The sequence below is a fragment of the Archocentrus centrarchus genome, chromosome 15, assembly GCF_007364275.1.
Source record: "Archocentrus centrarchus isolate MPI-CPG fArcCen1 chromosome 15, fArcCen1, whole genome shotgun sequence".
In the NCBI taxonomy this organism is placed as follows: Eukaryota; Metazoa; Chordata; class Actinopteri; order Cichliformes; family Cichlidae; genus Archocentrus; species Archocentrus centrarchus.
The window spans coordinates 30,378,333-30,401,825 of NC_044360.1; the positions used below are offsets into that span (position 1 = coordinate 30,378,333).

Below are 23,493 nucleotides of genomic sequence, written 5' to 3' on the forward strand. Positions count from 1 at the left end.
TAATATCCAAGTTTTGCTTTTTGAATGGAATTACTGAAATAAATCAACTTTTTCATGATATTCTATTTTTATGACCAGCACCTGTATACATTTCATACACTGGCTGTACCATATTGCCCCTAACAGCCCCTTATACTCTCTGAACTCTCTCTTCCCTTATACTGTCTATACACTCTCTCCCCTCTTTGAACTTTCTCCCCTTATACTGGTTGTACTTTCTTACCCCTTGCACTGCTTGTACTTTTTCTCTCTCCCTTCTCAGTTGCCCAAATCAACTTCATATACTGAAATATATCAGTCTGTGTATAATGAATGAGTATAATATACAAGTTTAACTTTTTGAATGGAATTGGTGAAATAAGTCAACTTTTTCATTATATTCTAATTTTATGACCAGCACCTGTATATAGTGGCAGATATCGATTACAAATGGAGGGAAAAAGTATAGGTGATGGATGAAAGTAGCAATAAATTTCCAACAATATTAAATGCAGAAGATACCACAACAATTGTTTAAAGGTACTTTTTAAATAATTGTCTGTAAAATATAGCTAAAGTTTTCATTACCATAAGGCAGCATTTACACAGGAAGTTAAACCAGTGTGGTTTTCTATGAAACAGGAAAATGCAGATCTATAGTGATTTGTCTGAAATAGGGTTTAATATTTTTCCCAAAAATGACATGAATCAAATCCCGGGAAAAGACGAGCCATTTCCCGGGAATCCCGGGAAAAAGTTTTTTTTAATTTTTTTATTTTAATTAGGCTTTCTGTAGCCTGTGTCGGGCTTAACCTATTTTGATATTGTAGAGGTAGCTTTCCAGCTATGTCCTGTCATGCCCAATAGGGGCCAATGTTGGCTTGATTAATGCAATAAAACCTACATCTCGGCATTCAAGTGCTCGAGCTATGCGGTGTTGTATCGTTCCTCAACACTCCCTTAACAAATATAATTCGAATATTCCTGCATTGTACATGGAATTATACCAAGCTATTTTACAATTGCTGGTGCAAAACAATACGGTTCATCTCCACACAGCATTGATAAAGGCTCAGCTACTTGCGCTGTCCACAATGTACACCGTTCCAGCAGTGGAACGCTGTCATTGAAAATTTAACTACCGTACTTCACTATAACATGACATAACACAGGGCCTTGAGTAATGCACTACGACTTGGTCATTTCCATTCTGGCAACAGCAAATTTATGACGCCGTGTCTAAGGGTTAAAGTAGGTTTGTTGTGAATTGTCTTTTGAAAAACTGGCCGCCAATCCTTATAGCCTAAAAAATATACATTTTACTCAACTCCATTTTAAAAGCGAAATATGTTAAAGTAATCTATTTCATGATACTTTCTTCACACATTAGGCCGTATCCTAATTCATGATTGTTAGTAAGCGGCTGCAAACAAGGAAAAGAAACACTTGAAGTTAAACAGATGTTTCTTTATTGTTCAGGGCAGGCATATTTTATAGGCTATATAATGCAATATAACAATATATAATAATTAGGGGTGGGATTCGATTAAAAAAATTAATCGAATTAATTACAAGCTTTGTAATTAATTAATCGAAATTAATCGCATTTAAATCGCATTTCAATATTTGACATGAGAAATATTAATTTAAGTTTAGTTGATGAATGAATCAATATACATAAGCTTAAACTTCAAAATTTTGTTTATTTTCCCACCAGTCTACTACACAGACCAATGAAGGGTGGAAGTGCTCCTGTGATAAGCAAACTCCTGAAATTAAAGTTAAGCATCATAACTGGATAGTTTTATTCATCATTAATGTCTCACTTGTTATAGTTGGAAATTAATCATTCTCTCAGCTGTATTCCTTGATGTTGAAATGTGTTATGCTTGTTTTAACAGCTTATTTTGAATTAAAGACTTAAAATTAAACCACAAAAAGGAGAAAAAGTTCGTTCTCTGTTTAACCAGCTGCTTTTACACAGCTGTGCTTCGCACTCACGGTTGCTAGGCGACATGAGCTACGCAGAGGTGACGGCAGCTGATATGAAGGCTAACCGCTCACTTCCGGCCTTTGTGGTGTTCGTGGTCTCCGAAAGACGTGGGCCGGGTCCTTCGCAGGATGCGGCCCCTAATTTGGACATTGTGCGTCGATATAATCTGTATGCCTGGAACTCGTGCACTGAGAAACGTTCCACAGTGCAAAGTGCGATTAAATGCGTTAAAATTGTTAACGCGTTAATTTCCCCATAATTAATTAATCGAAATTAACGCGTTAAAGTCCCACCCCTAATAATAATATAAAATTATATAATACAAAATACCTAAACACATTGCCTACGATTTCAACAAATTAAAGAGGAAAAAAGTACAACTGTGTAATACCTCTATTAAAATGCTTGAGATGAAGGCTGAAGACAGCCTTAAACGGAGGCTGAACATGCCTGAAATGAAGAGTAATGCTTTTCGGATTAAACGAACCCTTCTCTCAATATTTCCTTAAATTTAACATTCTGAAGCTTTCTTTTCTTTCTTGTCTTTTGCACGACTTTTTTCCCGGTTTCCCGTCTTAACGTTTCCCGGGAAATGGTTCTGATCGCATTTCCCGGGAATCCCGGGTCCCGGGATTAAACCCTAGTCTGAAACACTTATCAGCAAAAACATAACTTAGCCCACATTATACCACTGTCAGTAACTTACGACAGTTAGCTCCCTTTAGAATCTATTGCTCCTTGGACAACAGCATTTTTAATCTAGAAGAATCTTATACATCATTCTCCACATTATTCTTTTAATGTACAAGGGTTGTATCCAGTGGTGAAAAGCTACATTGATGTTTACTCTTGTTCTTTTTTGGTCTTGTTTCTTTCAGGGATTTGGTTTCATTCACTTTATCATCTTTTTACAAATCGCTTTTATATTATAGTACGGCCCTGTCCCAGTTCAGCATAAATTGAGGTTTCCTAATACAACACATAGACAATTTAGACTTAATGTGAGGTGTTATAACTATTAATAGCTATAGTTTATTTAGGAAGGTTTCAATAGAGACTATAATGTCCAGAAAAGAATGCTAATCTTAAACTAAATGTTAAGATTTTCTTGTTTCTGGGGAAAAACATCAGTTAATAGTTCATTTACTGTTTCTTCCAAACACTGCATGAACTTTAGATGTTTTTCAGTTGGTTTGGGTTGGGTTTTATTCTGAGTTTTGAAATCAAACTTACATTGACCTGCAAAGGCTCGTTGGTGAACTATTGATCTCTTTAATCTTGAACCTTTGAACTGAGCAGTGTAATTATGCAGGAACTACATGTTCAGTGTATGTAATTGTGATTTCTTCCACACAGGCCCAAGAGGAGAGCAAAAAAGTGGAGTGTTTATCTGATGAGCCTGCACACATGGAACATGAAGATGGGGACAGTTTATCATTGCTGGAAAGGGAAAGCATGCTGCTTCCACATGAAAGAGTAGGTGGTGACTTTTCATGGCTCCAAGGGAAGAGTGAAGAAAAGTCCTCAGACCAGAAAGCCAATGAACTTGAAGATGAAGAATCTTTCTTGTATGGGGATGAAGCATCGTCTCAGATCAAAGAAAGTGCCAAACTAAAGGAAGTGAATAGTTCCCTTTTCTCTAGATTTGGACATTTCCTTGATCCAAAGCAGTCTCTGCAGTTGGCTTCTTCAACTTTAGTCCACTCCAATCCGGACAACATGGAATATGAGAAAATGAAAGCCATATTAAAAAGTTTGGGCTCATCAAATGAGATCAAGGTGAAGATGCAGAGGCAGAATGAGCAGAAGGAGCCATCTCCCGCGCTTATCAATTTTGACAAAACAGCAGCAAGCTTAGCACTGCCAGCACTCAATAACCCAAATGTACGCCAGGCTCTGGAGTCTCTGCAGTCTCTGATCAAAGGTGAGAAATTTCTGTTGAATGAAAAATTCAGCCTCATTACTCACCTTGCTAAGTTATATATTTTATCTAAATATATTTAATGTTACTAACCATGCCTTACACTGTTTTTGATTGACTTTATGCAGCCAGATTTAATCTGAATCTGCATGTAGCTGCTAATATTTTCAATGGCACTCTGTCATTAAATGTTTATTTCAATTATCAACTGCAGCAGTGTAGCATGTAGTCACTACATAGAGAGTTTTAAAGTTTAAAACTGAAAAAGTAAATTTTTCCTGTTGTGAATGAATGCAAATCATGTCCTGTATACCTTAAATAAACATAACCAATATAATGATGCACTAATTAATAGACTATTTTCAGGTCTTGAGCTTGGCATTTTAGCCAGCTTCATCTCTGTTTTTGAACCAGAAATTGTTTGGATTTTATGTTTGGATGAAAGAGTAAAGTGCTAAGTTGCTAGCTTGTTTAGCAAGCTGCATCCATGGACTATGGGTGCATTGCAGAGATAGAAATACCTGATAATTGACATACAAACATATAAAAACAAATAATACAGGAATTTTGTCCAGTCTGTCTTTGTTGGCATTCATTTTCAAAGCAGTCATGCTCCCACCAATCCAAAGTTTAAACCCAAATACAGTATATATGGTTGACTTCTATACAAGTGTTTGCAATTAGAATATTGTGAAAGTGTTAAATATTTGCCATTCAGTAAGAAAGTGAAAATATATTCTAGATTCATTATAGATCCTAGAATAGTTCAAGCATTCTTTCTGTTTGAATTTTGAAAATTATGGTAAACAGCTCAAAAACCCATTACTGTTTAGACACTGTAAATACTGTGTCACAGTATTTACATGCAAGAACATCATATGGAACATCATATGAAAAGCTGCTATCTTGACAATTGTTCAGATGACAATCATTGACTGCTGAAAAAGCAGGCTGTTCAAAGCATATTATTGGAAAGTTGAAGTTGGAAGAGAAAAGTCTAATAGGAACATGCAAATGCAGCAGCGATAACTGCAGCTGTGAGGACTGCTAAGTGATTTCAAGAACTTTGAAGAGCTTCACAAACAGTGTTAATTTTGTTGATGAACTATTTTCATCATAGTTTTTGTCAACGACTCTTTTTTTTCATGACAAAATGAGTTGATAACTAAATAAAAACTACCTAAAAGGATAAAAAAAGATGATGAAATTATTTGACACTTTCGTCAACTAATGAAAAAGACGAAAATGCTTGGCGGGGACGACATCCAATCAGAACTTATTTCATTTTATGAAAGGCAGGGACAAGTTAGGAAAACATCCAATCAGAGCGGATTTAATTTTGTAACAGGGCAGGACAAGTTAGGAAACCATCCAATCAAATGCACAGTTGCAGAAATTTGATCTAAACCTGGGAAGGCCACAATAGCATGAGAATTTTTTAAGCAGGCCTGTTCCTCAATATTTTATTGTTATGCTCAATAACCAAGGTCAGGTAAATAAAGATGTTTATTCAATGTTTGTGTGTGTATTGGTCTTTCAAGCATTAATAATATTCTATAACTTTTAATAAATGTTTAATTTTGTGTAAGTGTGTATAATGACTTATTCAAGTGAACTGAAGAAGAAGCATTGACATTTTACACCCTTTATATTTTAGTCGACTGAATTGACTCTAGATTTAGTCCACTATATTCTTACGCTAATTAGTCAACTAAAACTAGACTAAAACTAAAACTATTCAGATGACTAAATTATGACTAAAACTAAATTACATTTTTGTCAAAAGACTGACTAAAACTAAGTCAAAATTAACACTGTTCACAAGGAGAGGACTGAGGCTGGTGTCAGTGCATCAAGAGCTAGAATGCACAGACATCTTTAGGAAATGGAGCTGCAACTTTTGGATTCTTAATATTAAGTCACTCCTGTAGCAGAGATGTCAGAAGCAGCTTACAAAAAAGAACTGAGCTGTTGCTTAGTTTTCCAGTTTCCTGTTAAATTTTGCATTTCATTCGGAGGTCGTGAGACTCTGGAGGAAAAATGAAGAGGTACAGAATCTCAAGGTATTATGAAGTCCAGTATAAATTTTCTACAGTCTGTGATAATTTGGGATGCCATGCCATCTGCTGGAGTTGGTAGTTGTTCGTCCACTGTGTACAATTTCAACACAGCTATCTACCAGGAGATTTACAGCACTTCATGCTTCCATCTCACAAGCTTTATGGAGATGCTGGTTTCCTTTTTCTGCAGTACTTCTAGCTAGAAACTTCTTTAAAACTACTACTAAAAAAACAAAACTGCTATAAAATGATTTGCTGAACATGTTATTGCTGTTCTTGATTGGACTGGTAACTCATCTGATCTGAAACCCACAGAGATAGTGTCAGGAGGAAGATGAGAAACAACCAACCTCAAAATACGCATGAAGTTTACTGTTAGAGCAACCTGGACTTAATTTGTGGTGAAAAACCCACAATCGAGAATGTATAGAGTTATGGTCATAAGTTTACATATACACTTATTATGTCCATGAATGCCATGGTAATTTTGGGCTTATAATGAACTTTTCTTTTTCAGCATACCTCTTTTAATGACTTGAAAAAAGAAAAATTGGGTACACTCTCTAATCCATACAGGGTCAAATTTATATATAAAGGTTCAAATATATACATACACCCCCATATTATTTGGTTAAATGTGCCTTAGCAAGTTGCACCTGGACCAAATGCTTTTATTACCCACTAGCAGGCTTCTGCCATAATTTTTGCTGGATCTTTGACCACTCTTCTTGTTATAATTGCTTGAGTTCCTTTAAATTGGGTGGTTTCCTGGCACAGACCTGAGTTTTAAGCATAGTCCACAATTTTTCAACAGGGTTGAAGGCAGGGCTTTGGGAATATGGAGGACCAAAACTGACATAATTAAAAATAAAATCTTTTTACTTTACAGTATGCATTTCTGCCTCATTATGCAAATGAGGAGGGCTGCCTTCTTGCTCCAGCTGCTCTACTATTGGTCAATGAACAGGAAGGAGCAGAATCCAATCTGTAGTTGTTTAAAAATGTTAAAAAAGATCTTCCAACTTGTCTAAATCTACAGTTCTCCTCCTTAGATCTTCACTGAGTTCTTTGGACTTTCCTGTTGTTCTGTGTATTCATTAGTGTAATGAGCGGTGTCAAACATATCCTTTTTATGCTTGTGAAGAGAAACTACCAGCTGTAATCACTAATGAGGAGTCAATGGGCCTTTGGGCTTGTTAAGTTAAAAGACATTGCAGAATTTTTAGTACCATTTATTAAAAGATTTCAATGTATATATTTGAGGATGTATGCATACTTCCAAAATAAATTCAAACTTGTGCACCCAATGCTTTTTTCCACCCTGGAAAAAGAACAGTTCAAAGAAATAATTAAAAGCCCCAAATTACCATGATATTTATGCACATGGATGTAAACGTCTGACTACAATTGTAAATGAACATACTTTTCTGAAGTTGGACATGTCTATATTGTAAATCCTTTTTAAGTTGATCACAGGAAATATTCTAAAAGTCTGAAAGACTGGATTTCTGTTTCATGAGCTGTAAGCCTTAATTGTTGAAATTAGCAAAAGCAGCTTCAATTATTTCACTTTGTGTAATGAATATAGAATATATAAAAATTTACTTTTTTGAAATAAATTGCTAACAAAATAAACATTTTCTTGATATTCTTTTTTAAAAAAAATGCACTTATAAAGGTTAACCTGTGCAGACCAAACCATTTTTTGTAGCAGTCTATAAACATGTTTATTTCTGCTGTGAAGGTGGACATTTTGACATGGGAGTCTGTAGCTATTGACTTGGTTCTAGAGGCATTTAAAAAACTCCACTTAGTCGGACTCTGATGTTGGCTTAATTTTTGATCTTCAAAGTTTATTGCTCAGGAAAGACCAAAACAAACAATACTACCACCAGTTTCTTTAGTAAGATAAACTGAATTATTGTTGTTACTTGCAAGTAACTACTGCAAAAAGTCTGATTACAGTGTCAGTTTTGTTTTAATAATTCTTTTATTTTGTGTGCCAGTGTGATTGTGAAGTAGATTTTTTTTTGTGTGTCTGTGCTATGAGAGAGGTCATGAAAACATCTTAAATTTCATTAGGTGAACCCTGTAAGAAACATATAAAACAGCCAGCATTATTGTTGCCTGAGGGATGGCAGCAAACTCAAAACTCTGTGACAACCATTTACTCAGCTGATGTCTCCTGGTCTGATGACTTGCACATCTGTTTTTATTGTTTAATACTTTTGATAGAGAATACATAGTCAATCATTAATTGCCATTATTCTTTGTTCCTTAAGCTACAAAGGAGAAACGAACAAAAAGTGATGGCATATCTCAAGCATCTGATCAACATAAGGTGAATTTCCAAATACCATCTGTGTAATGAAGCTGGATACAGAAAGAATGCCAGAGCACTGAACTCAGTGTGTTTCACAGGCAGGTGACAGTGAGGAAAGGAAGAGAGAGAAACTTGACAAAATCAGTAAAATGGAGTCTTTGGCTAAAGAACTGGATGAATTGTTGAAAGAGGAAGGTAATGTATTGTTCTTTATTTTTTGTCCATTTTACTGTCTCCCGCACTCTAACTACATTTTTTTCCTCTCCATTGGCAGGACTGAGTTTTTTGACTTCAGTGATTGGCTTTTACTGCCACAAATGTGAGGAGTTCATTGGAGATTTTAATTCTGCTGAAAACCATGCAGCTATCCACCGCCGTAGTAATTCTATTGTGAGTACCCACTGCAGATAACTCATTGTGGATAAGGCTGATAATACACTGTTATTTTGAAATGCATAAAAGAATTGAGTGTAATAGATTTGAACTTGGCTACCATCTCTTTTACATAGTCATAGTGTGTGTTTTACACACAGGTTCCAGCCACAGGTGGAGAGCTATTGTAGCGTTCTTCAGTCAGCATTTCACGCACCACGTGAATATTGTTTTGTTGATAGACGATGATTACAGGGAGCCAGATATGACAAACTGAGCAAGTGGTGTGCAACAACTGCTTTGGCCTTAAAGCAGTCATGAACTTAACATGAACAGGTCCCTGCTTCTGTCTGCTACTATTGCTGCTTCTGCTTCATGGTGCAATTTGCAAATATCTCCCTCACTTGCAAATGGTGTGAAAACAGATGCAATACACGTTGATTGTGAGACTTCATGCAGAATTTTAACTCGCAAAAGTTACTGCTGCCACACGCTGCATATGGATGGAAATTGTGCCTCACTTCCTGTATAAAGGAACAAGCTTAGAGCTTTTTGAGTTATATTTAGGGCTGCAACTATTATATTAACAATTCATCTGCATATTTTAACTTCTGTACTGCAGTTTTTCTCTGTGTGAAACAAATGGTGGTTGAAGGAGCTGCGACAAAGTTCTCTTTTCTTCATGTTGACACTTGCTGATCAGGCAGTTGATGAAGGACCTCCAGCTGCTTCCCAGTAAATATTTAATGGTAGCTACAGAAAAAGCGCCGTTGCTTTGGATGCCAGAAAAATCTCTCCTTTTGTTCCACCTGAGCTCACCATCTTGATAACGGCTCTGTGTCTTTGCGTGGGCGCAGACAGACTGCACATGAAACTGCTCTTGTGTTATCAGTGTTTTTGTTGAAAAACTTTGGCTGCATGAGCTTAATGTTGTAATGCTTTTTATTCATAAGCGTTGTCCTAAATATGTAAATATGTTTTTCACACTGGAATTAAAGCATAAAAATATTTTGGAAAATCACTTTGGTTGGGGGTAGGGCTGGGCGATATGGACTAAACATAATATCTCGATATTTTTTAGCTGAATGGCGATATACGATTTATATCTCGATATCCCCCCCCCCCAAAAGGTATAAACAAAAAGGCACTTCTGAGTCAAAGCTACATGTCCCAAATGTCACATTGACATTTTTATTAACATTCAGCTGTAGATATACATGAGAAATTGCTCTATTTTTATATTACTATTATATTATTATAATATTACTATTGGCATATTTAAATAATAATGCTCCTCAAATAAATTAATGCTTTTTTTTCCTCTATAAAAAGACTCACAGCTGTGCTATTAAAATGTAAATAGAAACAATACAGAGCAAAAATAGCAAAAGGCTGACTTATTCTGTAGCCCCTTAACTGGCAAGGGCCCGGTGACGGGCCGTTTGTAGTCCCTTTTATATGGCAGGCTAGACCCTCCCATTTTTATTGACACGTCATTCGGCCAATCATGTAACTGGCTGCACCAAATCACCTGACAAAGCTACGTGACGCCCTCTGAGTATTATTGGCTCTGGGAAACCCATTTCTTAACATTATTGGCCGAATGAGGTGTCAGTCAAAATGGGCGGGTCTAGCCTGCCATATAAATGCACTTCATTCGGCCCGCGGACCAGACGCAGCCGATTAATAGGCTATGAAATGGGTTTTTCAGAGCCAATAATAACCAGAAGGCGTTATGTAGTTTTTGTCAGGTGATTTTTTTGCTGCCAGTTAAGGGGTTAAAAAGACAGTCTGGTGAAGTCTATTTGAAAGTGCTTCGTCCTGTGTGTACTCCTGTACATCCAGTACTGTGACAGACTGAATGAACAAAATTCCATCTGCAGGATTCTAGCCATCTCAGTAAATCTGAAGACATATGTGTTGACATAGACTATATCAATATAAACAATATTTGCTCATCTGATATCACACATGAAAATATATTGATGTTTTTTAAAAACTCGATATATTGCCCAGCCCTAGGGGTGGGTCCCTTTCCGGTACCGAACAATTGCAAGTGCTAATGGCGGTGCCCACAAGCAAACTGTGGTTATAGAAATCCGTTCTGGTAGCTACAGCTGAAGTAAAGAACAATTTAACACCTGAAATTCTGATCCACTCAGTGTTAAAGGATCATCGCAGTGGCAGAACTTTAATGCTGCTAATGTGGGTGAAAAGCTCCATTTACACTGAGACATCTGAGTGCTGCAGTTTAAATGAAGCAACAAATTTGTGTTGAGGATTTTTTTTATAATCAAATCATTTGAGTTAACCAAGGAATTGTTGCAGCCCTAGTTGTATTTGATTTATTAACTCATCAACTTCATGTCTATACATTTGAAATTAAAGTTTTAATGTTAATTGTGTTTATATTTCATATTACTCACCAAAACAGATTATATATATCCTTGCATTTTAACTGTATGAAAATCCCAGACTGCCCAGCCCTGCATCAAAATTTTCTTATGTTTGTAATTTTATTCACCAGAGATGCATCAATTACAATTTTCTCAGCTGATTCCAATTTCTGTTTGACTTGCCGATACTAATTTTCTTAAATTCTGATGTTCTTCCTAAAAACAAAGGTTGAGGTCAGAGCAGCTCCATACAGTCATCATGGGCATGAACTAATGATTTCTTCGAGCTTCTCTTTTTCCCGGGTGGAAAAAGAACAGTTCAAGGAAAGCATTAAAAGCCTAAATTTGGCATGCCCATGATGAGTGTAGGTAAACATCTGACTACTGCTGTATACCTACAGCATACACAAGCAAAAAACTTTTCTTCAATCAATCAAAATATTATTTTCATAACTAAAAAAAGCATTTCCTGAAGAAAATGCACTGTGAATGCTGCATGCTGAAATATTGCAGCTGAAATGCCAAGAAATGCTTCAAACAGCTGAAACTTTATTTGCTGAATGAGCTTCAATGAACTGCTGATTTGCTGAACTGCTGAAGCGCTAAACTGTTGAACTGCTGAACAGCTGTTGAACTGCTGAAGGACTGTTTTAAAGCTGAACAGCTGTTAAAAATGCTGAACAGCTGTTAAAAAAAGCTGAACGCTGTTAAAATTGCTGAACGGCTGTTAAACTGCTAAACAGGTGTTAATAATGCTGAACAGCTGTTAATAATGCTGGACAGCTGTTAAAAATGCTGGACAGCTGTTAAACATGCTGAACAGCTGTTAAACTGCTGAACGGGTGTTAATAATGCTGAACAGCTGTTAATAATGCTGAACAGCTGTTAATAATGCTGAACAGCTGTTAAACAGCTTAACAGCTGTTAAACGTAATGGCATAAAGTAATAGCATAAATCTGCAGAAGAAGCTGAGCAGATACCAGAACGGTTTCTGTAGCATAAACGGTGCTGAAGTTATGAAAGAACAAGAAACAGCTCAACTTTGAACAGCTTGCATGCAGAAGATAAATCCACCAATCAGTTTAAAGTATTATGAGCCAATCAGAATGCTGCTACACATTTAGTTCTGCCAACTCAAAACAGCTGTGTAACTGTTTAAATGCAGGCACTTTGTGGCAAAGCCCTGTTGAATTTGTCTTGGCGCACCTCCCGAACAACTGCTTATAAATCAAAAACCGTAGCGTCTATCAAACTAGTTTTTGAACTGTGAGTGTCACAAGGCCCTGCTCTAAACAGTGGTATAATTTTTATTTTCCTGGCTTTCAAAATGTGGTCATGGGAGCAGTTTTAAAAAAGGGCTCTATTCTGGTTTTGAGAAGATCACCTCCCGAAAATTACTATAGAGGCGGATGGAGGAGTTGGAGGGTGCTCCTTCTGCTTGAAGCCTCACAGTTTAAAAAGTTTACTTTTCTCAGAGCTGAGAGACACGTTTGAAAGTAGAGAAGCGGCTCTACGTTTTGATCATAAAATGATGGCTGTAGAGTGAAGAGTGTGGACACAGCGGCAGTTTAGAGAGAAATTTTTCAGCTGAAGAATTTGAAGTCTCTCACTCTAACCTTTGGAATGCGCACTCTAGACGGCCCAATACACAGCCATTATAAACGCTAAAAAGAGCAAAAAACCTTCTTATGCTTAAACTGTAATTGTTCAAAAACCATAAAAGATATCAATACAAAAAGTAATAGCTGAATAGTTGAAAGTCATGGCTTTATTTTAAAGTTTAAATGGTTTTTCAAACGCTGCTTGAGTTTTTAGCGACCAAAGGTTTTTGGAGTACAAAGGTTTTTGTAGTACAAGAACAATACTGTGAATGCTTTGCAGCATTCACAGTATTGCTCTTGTACTCCAAAAACTTTTGGTCACTAAAAGCTCAAGCAGCGTTTGGGCTACAGACACCGTTCTGGTATCAAAACGTTCAGCCTGTTCTGGAGATTTATGCTTTTACTTTTCTTTTTTGTAACCTTTATACTTTTTAAGATATTGAACTTTTTATAATCTTCATTTTTGCCATTCAAAATGAATGGGGAAGTTTCAAATCCTTTTCAAATCCTTTCAGACTTTAAAAGCTAATAACTTCAGCATACTTTCAGTTAGAAAAACCATTTAAGCTTTAAAATGAAGCCAAGCCTTTCAGCTATTCAGCTATTACTTGGTGTTTCAAAATCTTTTATGGTTTCAGCACAGTGAGCGTTTAAGTTTAAGGTGTTTTTTCAGCCGTTTCAGAGTTTATAATGGTTGTGTATTGCGTTTGCTAGAGTGGGAGCCTGATTAGTAGAGTGGGAGACTTCAAAACTTTCAGGTGGAAAATTTATTTTTAAACTGCCACTGTGTCCACACTCTTTGCGCTACAGCCATCATTTTGTGCTCAAAATGTAGAGCTGCTTCTCTACTTTCAAACAATGTGTCTCTAAACCCTGTCAAATGTACACTTTTTAAACTGTAAGCGTTCAAACAGAGAGTACCTTCCAACTCCTTCATTAACCTCCATAGTAATGAAGAGGTGATTTTCTCCAAAGCAGAAATGAGCACCTTTTTTAAACTGCTGCCACAGCCACACTTTTGAGCCCAGGAAAATAAAAATTACACCAGTGTTTAGAGCAGGTCCTTGTGACGCTCACAGTTCAAAAATGATTTTTGATAGGAGCTACGGTTTTTGACTTAGAAGCAGTTATTTGACAGGTGTGCAGAGGCAAATTTGACAGAGTGCATGCATCTCAGCAGGTAAGCAGTGCACCTGGCAGGTGTTTTCAATTGGCACATTTACAAGCATGCAGCTTGGCAGAACTCTCCAATATGTATGCTTGCAACCCTCACTGCTTGTGTGACACTACTGTTGGCTCAGTGGTAGAAAAGGGGACCATCAATGCACAAGAAGCAGACAGAGCAGGTTCAAGTCCCACTTTACTCCAAACTTTAAAAATTTTCCATTGAGCATTCATTCACCAGCTTAAACTCTTTCAGCCAGATTTAAGCTCTTTGGAGCATTTCCTGGCATTTCAGCTAGAGACACCATTTAGGGTTTAAAATAAAGCCAAGCCTTTAAGCTGTTCAGCTTTCCAGCTGTCCAGCAGTCCAGCTGTTCAGCAGTCCAGCTATTCAGCTGCTCAGCTATCCAGCTGTTCAGCTGTTCAGCAGTTCAGCTATTCAGCTGTTCAGCTGTCCAGCAGTCCAGCTGTTCAGCTGTGCTTTGAAATAGAATAACTTCAGCATACATTCAGCTAGAGACACCATTTAAGCTTTAAAATAAAGCCAAGCCTTTCAGCTATCCAGCTGTTCAGCTATTCAGCAATTCAGCAGTTCAGCTGTTGAAGCTCATTCAGCAAATAAAGTTTCAGCTCTTTGAAGCATTTCTTAGCATTTCAGCCGCAATCTTTCAGCTTGCAGCATTCACAGTGCGTTTTCTTCAGGAAATGCTTTTTCTAGTTAAATTAACTTTCCATGTTCATCTGGGTGATTTAAATGTGATAGTTGCTCTCTTGGGACAACCTCTGGTTTGTTTTCACATTGCAAAACTTTTTTTAATTTACAACCCCCCCCCCCCCCCCCCCCCCCCCTCTCTCTCTCTCTCAATGTTTTTGTCACAGAAAGAACAGATGGGCATGCACGCTAAAGACAGCAAAGGACACCCACATCATTACAGTCCCTCCAGTAATCAACACTCTAACCCCCCAGACAGGAGCAATCAAAGGGATTGTGATAACCATAGAGATTTGGGAAACCACCGGAACAGCAAAGACCACCAACAGAACTTAGAGAAGATTACAGAAGATTACAGGAGCAAATACCAGGAGGGCGACCACAGAAGTCAAGTCAAGTCCAAGGAAGAAAACATCTTTATGAAAGAGGAGATGAAGAAGGAGCGAATGCTTATAACATTCTCCCGTGGACTGCCACCTCCACCTCCAAACATCAGGGTCAAGGAGCAGGGCACTAGTAGCCACGGTAAGGAATTTATGAAGAAATCATCCAAGGAGAAAAAAGGTGGCAGTGAAAAAGATAAGAACAGTGATAGTAATGATGATGAGGGAAAATCACCTAAAACCAAAAGGTCCAAAAAGAAAAAGAAGAAGAAGGAGAAAAAGAAGAAGAAAGAGAAGGATAAGTCTTAAGTGTTTTATTATATTTGTCATCTGTACTACACTAGGATGATGATTGCAACTTGTTTCTGCCCAGGTTTTTTAATGTAGTTTTCTCACTCTGCTCCTTTTCCTCCACCCAGTTTTTTTATTGCTTTGATTAGAGAGCCTCTGTGATTCATCATTATGTTTAAAGGAACAGACTAGGAAGCATCCTTGTTTTTGGTCACCTATAGCAGGTCTTTCTGTAAGAGAAGTTTAGTATTACTTTGATCTTTGTGCATAGTGATAAGTCTGCATTATCAGAGGTAGTTTTCCACTCCAGAAAGAGCTGCTTCCAGTGTTTGTGCCAAGGCTAGCTTAAATCCAATCTGGACAGAAATTTTCTTATGTAGCCTTGAGTAAATCGGCAAGCAGAAACCTCTTCCAAAATGTCACCATGTTCCTTTTACGTGTCCTACAGTTTTACACAGCACTGTAGTAATGTCTACCATGTTTCGGGTATGGCTTCACATGCCAGTTTTTTTTAATTAAGTTTAATAAAATAAGCAGTGAGTAATTTTTTTTGTCCACATTTTCTTCTTCTTTGGTAACATGGACCAACAGCATTGTAGTTTTAGGAGCACGATACATGTATCTGAATTCTTGTCTACATTTTGATCTCAAATAAAGAAGTAAAATAAAGAAATGGGTAATATTCTTAAATTCATCCATCCATTCGCTTCCACTCATCCTGTTCAGGGTAGTGGGGGGGCTGGGGGCTGGATCCTATCTCAGCTGTCATAGTGCGAGAGGCAGGGTACACCCTGAACAGGTCGCTAGCCTGTTGCAGGGCCAACACAGAGAGACAAAACCTTTCACACTCACACCTGTGGGCAATTTAGTGTAGCCAATTAACCTAACCCCAGTAAGTGCATGTCTTTGGAATGTTGGAGGAAACCAGAGTACCCAGAGGAAACCCACGCAAGCACGGGGAGAACATGCAAACTCCACACAGAGAGAGGGAGAGGCCTGGGCCAAGGTGGAATCAAACCTAGGTCTTTCAGATGTTATTCTAACTGTGAGCCATGCTGCCCTTACTTTAAAAAAAAAAAAGAAACACTGATGTGGTCACATCAGTGTTGGATTGTATTGTTCATTTGTTTTTAATATGTGAAATGTTAGGTAAAGGATCTGCATCAGAAAAATAATGAATTAGAATTCTAGTTCAAAATAGAAAAACTCAAAGTACAAATACCTCAAATTTACACCTGAGTTACTTTTACGTGACAGGTCATGATATCTGTGGATAAAAAAAGTCTTTGCATTGGGCATATAGTGTGGTATGCAAAAGTTTGGGCACCCCTGATAATTTTCATGATTTTTCTTTATAAATCATTCATTGTTTGGATCAGCAATTTCAGTTAAATATATCATATAGCAGACAAACACAGTGATATTTGAGAAGTGAAATGAAGTTTATAGGATTTACAGAAAGTGTGCAATAATTATTTAAACAAAATTAGGCAGGTGCATAAGTTTGGGCGCCCTTGTCATTTTATTGATTTGAATACCTTTAGTACTAATTATTGGAACAAAATTTGTTTTGTAAGCTTATTGACCCTTGCACTACATACACAGGTGAATCCAATTATGAGAAAGGGTTAACGTGGCCAATTGCAAGTGTTTCTCCTCTTTGCATCTTCTCTGAAGAGTGGCAACTAGGGTTTAATCCCGGTGTTGTGCCAAAAAGTGATCGGCTGCCAGAAATTGATTGCGTGCCGCTGGAACGCGCAACTTAAAGCTACGGCTGCCCCGCGTTCACGCGGTCCGCGGGAGCACGCAGCTCCTTAAAGATGCAGCGACTAGCTTAAAACGCCTACCGTACATAACCAGCTGCTCATTTCAGGATTAAACTGATATAAAGTGCAAATAACTACAATTTTATGCTCTTTTTATAAGGCAAAGGTATGTATGTATGTATGTATGGAACTTTAGTGTGTCTTGAAACCGAAAGATGACGTGGTTTACAGTTTACAGCCCAGTAACGAATTACACAATATAATTTATATCTATCGAATAGTATGTTTACTGTCTTTGTTTACCTTGGTTCAAAGATTGTAGCTGTTGTAGGTAGGTAAATAAATAAAGACGCCATGCGCATCCATACTTATGACTTTGTACTGTTTTTGAAAGCAACAATTGAGAATAAGGAGTTTAACAGCTGCCAAAAACTTATTACAGCTCATAAGCCTCATGTTAGACAGGCTATGCTTCAAACACACCCTCTATAACAGCAGAAATTACTGTAAAGGGACATTACAACTGAAAATAGGACGTTTCCAGGCTGCCAGAAAGTGACTGCCTCTCATAACATGGGTCTGGGATCTTGTTTCTCCCTCATATTTGCTTCATTTCTTTTTGCTGGTCGCAGAAGGCACAGTTGCCAACATAAAGCAAGACTGTATTTGATAGTCCAAGGCAATGCAAATTTCACAAAATAAATCAAAGTAAAAATGAAAACACTAACAGGCCTAAACCATCATGGTGAGCTGTGTGGCAGGCAAGGTTGGACCCAGTATGCAGGACTCTTAAGGCAGGAGTGAACTTAGCAATGTTTATTTAGGGGAACAACAAGGAATACTGAACACCAATAAACTGGGGCTGGATGGGTGCCAGCACTCAACATAAACTAAGGAGCAGAGTGGGTAACAGCTGACAACACGACAAAGAACTGACACAGACTGAGGACTGAAATACAGTAAATGTAAATGATCATATCTCTTAAACAGAACCTGAGAAGGACACATAAGCATTTACCCAGTGATTGTCACCATCTTGGTTGCCACAATAGTGGCAGAGGTCAGTCAGGTCATCTATAACAAGAGGACAGTAATTTACTTTTAATAATTATAAACAGTGTTTGTTCCCGATCCTCTTATCCTGTGTCTGTATTTCAGTCCTCAGTCTGTGTCAGTTCTTTGTCGTGTTGTCAGCTGTTACCCACTCTGCTCCTTAGTTTATGTTGAGTGCTAGCACCCATCCAGAAACTGCACTATAACATCACTGCACTACACTAATGTGTAGTGCAGTGATGTTTCTCCCTCAGCATGTCACTACACACACAGTGTAGTGACATAGTATGGGTGGCACGTTATCAATTGACATTTCTGAAGAAGAACAAGTTAAAATTACTTTACAAACATTTCTAAAAACTCATGAAACAAATAAAAAATATAAAGGGTTGCTAGATAATTACTGGTCAAAGTAATTATCTAGCAAAAAGTTTCTGCTGCAACTTTTTGCAGCAGGAAAACAGTTTTTTTCAGTTGTAATGTCTCTTCACAGTAATTTCTGCAGTTATAGAGGGTGTGTATGAGGTATAACCTGTCTCACATGATGCTACTGAATGACATGAAGCAAATATGAGGGAGAAACAAGATCCCAGACCCATGTTATGAGAGGCAATCACTTTCTGGCAGCCTGGAAATGGGATATTTTCAGTTGTAATGTCCCTTTACAGTAATTTCTGCTGTTATAGAGGGTGTGTTTGAAGCATAGCCTGTCTAACATGAGGCTTATGAGCTGTAATAAGATTTTGGCAGCTGTTAAACTCCTTATTCTCAATTGTTGCTTTCAAAAACAGTACAAAGTCATAAGTATGGATGCGCATGGCGTCTTTATATATTTACCTACCTACAACAGCTACAATCTTTGAACCAAGGTAAACAAAGATAGTAAACATACTATTCGATAGATATAAATTATATTGTGTAATTCGTTACTGGGCTGTAAACTGTAAACCACGTCATCTTTCGGTTTCAAGACACACTAAAGTTCCATACATACATACATACCTTTGCCTTATAAAAAGAGCATAAAATTGTAGTTATTTGCACTTTATGTCAGTTTAATCCTGAAATGAGCAGCTGGTTATGTACGGTAGGCGTTTTAAGCTAGTCGCTGCATCTTTAAGGAGCTGCGTGATCCCGCGGACCGCGTGAACGCAGGGCAGCCGTAGCTTTAAGGAGTTGCGCGTTCCAGCGGCACGCAAGTGATCACTTTTTGGCACAACACCGGCCAGGTGTCTGTCATAACCCCCCCCTCCCCCCCCCCCTCCTCCTCCTCAACCGCGGTTCCCAGGTTTTTCAAGGCGCCTTTCAGGTGTGAATGACTCCTCTTTGACTTCCCGATCAGATTTTGCGCTGAGAGCCGAGAGCCCTGAGATGTTTCCCCGGAGACGTCAGGAGCTGAATGACCCTCAGACCACCGCGAGTGAAGCCCCGCCCCGGGACTCCGGGGCGCACTGAACTGGCAGGTGCGCTTATCCCGCAGGGGGTGCGAAAAGAGCGAATCAGCGACCGTTCGCAGGTAACGAGCTGGGAGCCAATCACCCTCAGTATAGCTCTGGACTTCGGGGGAGAAGCAGCTTTAAAAAGAGGCACATGTTGGGTGAAAAAACACATTCAAAAACCCTAACCGGTGAAAAAGGGTCAACCAGGCTAAAAAGGAAAAACCCGTTGACTGAGTTGGACTTTGTTAAGGTGAGTTCCATGTATTTACACATGCTTTTTACATGTCTGTATTGTACTGCGTTGCAAGCAGTGGCGGTTTCTGATATGGGCGACATGGGCAGCCGCCCAGGGCGGCATTTCATCTAGGGCAGCATGACCGCTCCCCTTCCCCCAATGCATTGCGATCGCCGCAGCAGCGCCTACCGCACTACTCCACTTGTGGGGTAATGGGCGCCCTCTGCCTGCTGTGTATTGCATGTAGCTTTCTGCAATGGTCAGACAGGTTGTAACAGAAAGAAAGGGGCAGGCGGGGGATTCTCTGTCTCGCTGTCACTGCTTCACTAGACCGTCACACACACACAGCGCTGCCCCGCCCCCTTCTCCTGCGAGTCAAGTGAAGCAGTGATGGCGTGAGAGTGAGACAGTCAGCCGGGTTCATTCATTCATGCCTGTACAGTTTTGGCCTGGTTACAGCCAACAGTAACTGCTGAATTATAAATAAAGGCAACTCACCCAAAGCTCTGTATATTTACCTCCGCCAAGGAGGTTATGTTTTCGGTCGCGTTGTTTGTTTGTCTGTCTGCTTTTCAGCAGAATTACTCCAAAAGTTATGAACGAATGTCACTGAAATTTTGTGGAGCGGTTGGAAATGACAAGAGGAAGCAGTGATTAAATTTTGGCGGCGATCCAAATCACGATCTGGATCCAGGAATTTTTTTAAGGATTCTTCAGTATTGCGGGATACAGGCAGAGCCTTCCCCTTTAAGAGACACCACCCACTTTCTCTGCCCCGTGTGTGTGTATGCGGGCTAGCGTGGGAGAAGAGCGCGAGGGAAAAAGTGTGTTCGGTGGCGGTGGAAAAAGGAATAAAAGTTCTGTTGCTAAAATCCTTCGACTTGCTGCATTTCTCCGCCTTGCTAAAGGTGACCCACATGGATGAGCAAGTTAGTTACCAGCCACGAGCCAAGCGAAGTAGAGACCAGAGGTCTCCCTACTACGGTTAGGAGCCGCGATCTGGTCGAGGTAACACACTATTGCAGGATAGGGGGTTATTGTTGTCTGGGAAAGATGAAAGATTATTTCAAAGTATTTAGATACACATATTACAGCGTCAGTGACCCTATGGCCTTGGCGGAGGTTTGCGCTCTCTGAGTGCTTCTAGTTAAATATATATCACACCTGGTGCTATTAACATGAGTTTCAATGGAGGTTTTGTTGTGTTGGGCTGGCAACTGTCAGTCAGATCTGACAACCCTGTGGATGGGTGGTGGTTTTAACCTATTCAGCTTTAGTGCAAATTACGGCAGATGGAAAGGAAAAGGTCAAAGCCATCAGGTGTGCAGTTTAGGAAAAAGAGAAAAGAACAACAGGAGAAATAAGCAAAGATAAAGGTAAGCAGAAGTTGTGTAATATTTCAGTTTCTTCCATGTTTTTTCAAATAAAATTTAAAAGAAATTCTGAGTGTGCCTGTGATGGTGGGGAGACCTTCATTTCAAACAGACTCGTTACTTTTTAACGACAGAGAGAAGTTTGCATTTCCGGTCAGTGCGCCTTCAAACATAAAACGATCTGAGCCTAAATGGAGGAATAATAACATATAAGAGACAATCGTACTGCGTATCCTCCATCACCGGGGCTTATCTCGTACAAAGGGATTAAATACGCAAACCCATATAATTAATGTATCATTTATAGCGCTATAATCGGGCCGGACCGAGTCCGTAAGCTTAGCTAGCGCTACTGAAGAGGAGCGAGCACGAAGGGAGTAACGTGTGGCAGGAAATGCAACGTTTCTAAATGCTCAACAAATATCAGCAAACACACAAAGTGTGTGCAGTTTGTCACACAGTGTGTCTGCTAGCTAAAAGAAGAGCTAAAAGAAGAAATTCTGAGTGTGCCTGTGATGGTGGGGAGACCTTCAGTTAAAAGCTGTCTGTCAGACCATGGCAGAAAGCTACATGCACCACACAGCAGGTGCTCATTACCCCCCAAGGGGAGTAGTGCGGTAGACGCTGCTGCGCGATTGCTATGGGGGGTTGGGGTAGCGGTGGGAGGGCGCCGGCAGGGATGCTCGCCCAGGGCGCCAAACAGGCTAGGACCGCCACTGGTTGCAAGTTACAACTCCCGATCAAGACCTTTAAAGTAAAGACTGATAAGAAAAGTGTTTGATGTCTGTCAGACTGGCGTCTCCGACCGCGGTTTGATCTTAATTAGAAAAAATGTATGCTTTTAGACACCTCTATGTGTGAAGAAAATCAAAGCAGTCCCAGGTCTTCCCCCTTTGTTTTTAAAATGAATACACATTGTGAAGTATAAAGAACAGCCAGGTTTAGCTAGTTTAGCTCATAAACGGAGTCATGGCGGGTGAGGATTATGCCACCGGTGAGTCTACGTTTTCTAGTTTCTTAGGCTGTACTTCCTTTAAAAAACATACTTTTGACATTTTTTTTTTGTGAAGTTACAGTCAATACGCTTATAGGCTCAATTTCGGACACTGATATTGGTATGTTTATTTTTAACGTCCATATTCCAATAAAAACTAGTCACCATTTAAAAATTGTTTTTTCTCTGTAACGCTTTCAGAGGAAGGGCTTGTCAGGGAGGATATTGGTAAGTTTTTTTTTTGTTTTGTTTTTGTTTTGAGGTGGAATAAGATTTGCAGTAACAAGTTTTTTAAAAACAAGTGTTTAACCCCTTACAGACATAGATGATTTGGACCGCTACCTTCACGGCCAGCAACCGACCCCTTTAAGGCTGCAATGTGGACTCGGCACAGCAACAAAGTTTATTAAGCTGACAGTTTTCCAAAAACAGATACTGAGGGGCAAATCTGTGGGTAAACGGCAAATTGCATGTCGACCTCCGGTAATTCCGACTGTAGCGACCCGGCGGAGAGCCACTACACGGAGGAGAGCCGCGACTACGCCCGAAGTAAGTTTTAAAAACTATTATTTAAAGCTTGTTTGTTTACTATTACAGGCATATAGAGTTTGATGGTGTTTAAAATCTTTAGGGTTTGGACACCGGTGCAGACATAAACATTTACGGAGGATTCTGAGGACGGAAGCACAACGTGCGCGGAGGCGTGCACGGAGGCGCGCGCAGAAGGAGAGGGCTGCCAGAACAAGACATCTTCACACAAGCCTCTTGTGTAAAACGTTCTCGCTTATGTGGCAGCTTATAACCTTAATAAAATAATAAGGTTGTGCTTATAAAAAAGTTTTAAGTTGGTTTATTTACAAACAGATAAAAAAATGTCCAATGATTTTTTTTATTTTTATATTTTATTTTTAGAGGTTTAAATGATGCTTTAGCCCTGTTAGAGGCTGAAAATGCAGAACCAGCTTGTCATTTCAGCCCTGAAAGCAATGAATGCAATCTAGATGCTATTATGAGGTTGTGAATGAATTAAACCATCTGCAACTACCCCCTGCTAACTTTTATTCTGAGGTGAACACAAACAGCCAACCTGAAACCCTTCATAATCACATAGACAATCATGAGTCTTTAGATGCTATTAACAATGCTTTAGCTGCAATGATGTCTAACTATTAGCTGAGATAGACATGCTAAACCAGCCGGGGCCTCAAAACCTTTGTTTAGATCACCCGGGCAGCCCTGCAACACTACCCCCCCATGCCCCCATCGGTTCCTGAACCTCAGCCGCCTGCAGCATGCGCAGGCTCTAACTCTTCGACAGCCCCGGGTGAAGCAGCGGGCACAAGCGCCCAGCAAGGCTGTGGTGGTGGTAGGTCCAGTGATGTAGTTTCGCGTACTAAATTCAACAGCCTCCAAATTAGACAGATTTTAAATTTCCCC

At 39.1% G+C, this 23,493-nt stretch overlaps 1 protein-coding gene and 1 long non-coding RNA gene across 2 annotated transcripts in view; both read left to right on the forward strand.

Annotated features, from left to right (window-relative positions):
- LOC115792998 (uncharacterized protein DDB_G0287625) overlaps positions 1 to 15,846 on the forward strand; it is a 41,243-nt gene extending 25,397 nt beyond the window's left edge. The window contains exons 4-8 of the mRNA XM_030747684.1: positions 3,329 to 3,896; positions 8,236 to 8,294; positions 8,375 to 8,471; positions 8,551 to 8,666; positions 14,690 to 15,846. Of these exons, the coding sequence (XP_030603544.1) occupies positions 3,329 to 3,896; positions 8,236 to 8,294; positions 8,375 to 8,471; positions 8,551 to 8,666; positions 14,690 to 15,214 (1,365 nt within the window). The 3' untranslated portion in view covers positions 15,215 to 15,846. The remainder of the gene's footprint in view (positions 1 to 3,328; positions 3,897 to 8,235; positions 8,295 to 8,374; positions 8,472 to 8,550; positions 8,667 to 14,689) is intronic.
- Positions 15,847 to 19,388: 3,542 nt separating this feature from the next.
- LOC115793648 (uncharacterized) lies at positions 19,389 to 22,948 on the forward strand. Its single transcript, XR_004021117.1, has 4 exons — positions 19,389 to 19,704; positions 22,258 to 22,284; positions 22,376 to 22,605; positions 22,688 to 22,948. It is a non-coding gene; the product is annotated as an uncharacterized LOC115793648 (long non-coding RNA).
- Positions 22,949 to 23,493: the final 545 nt, after the last annotated feature.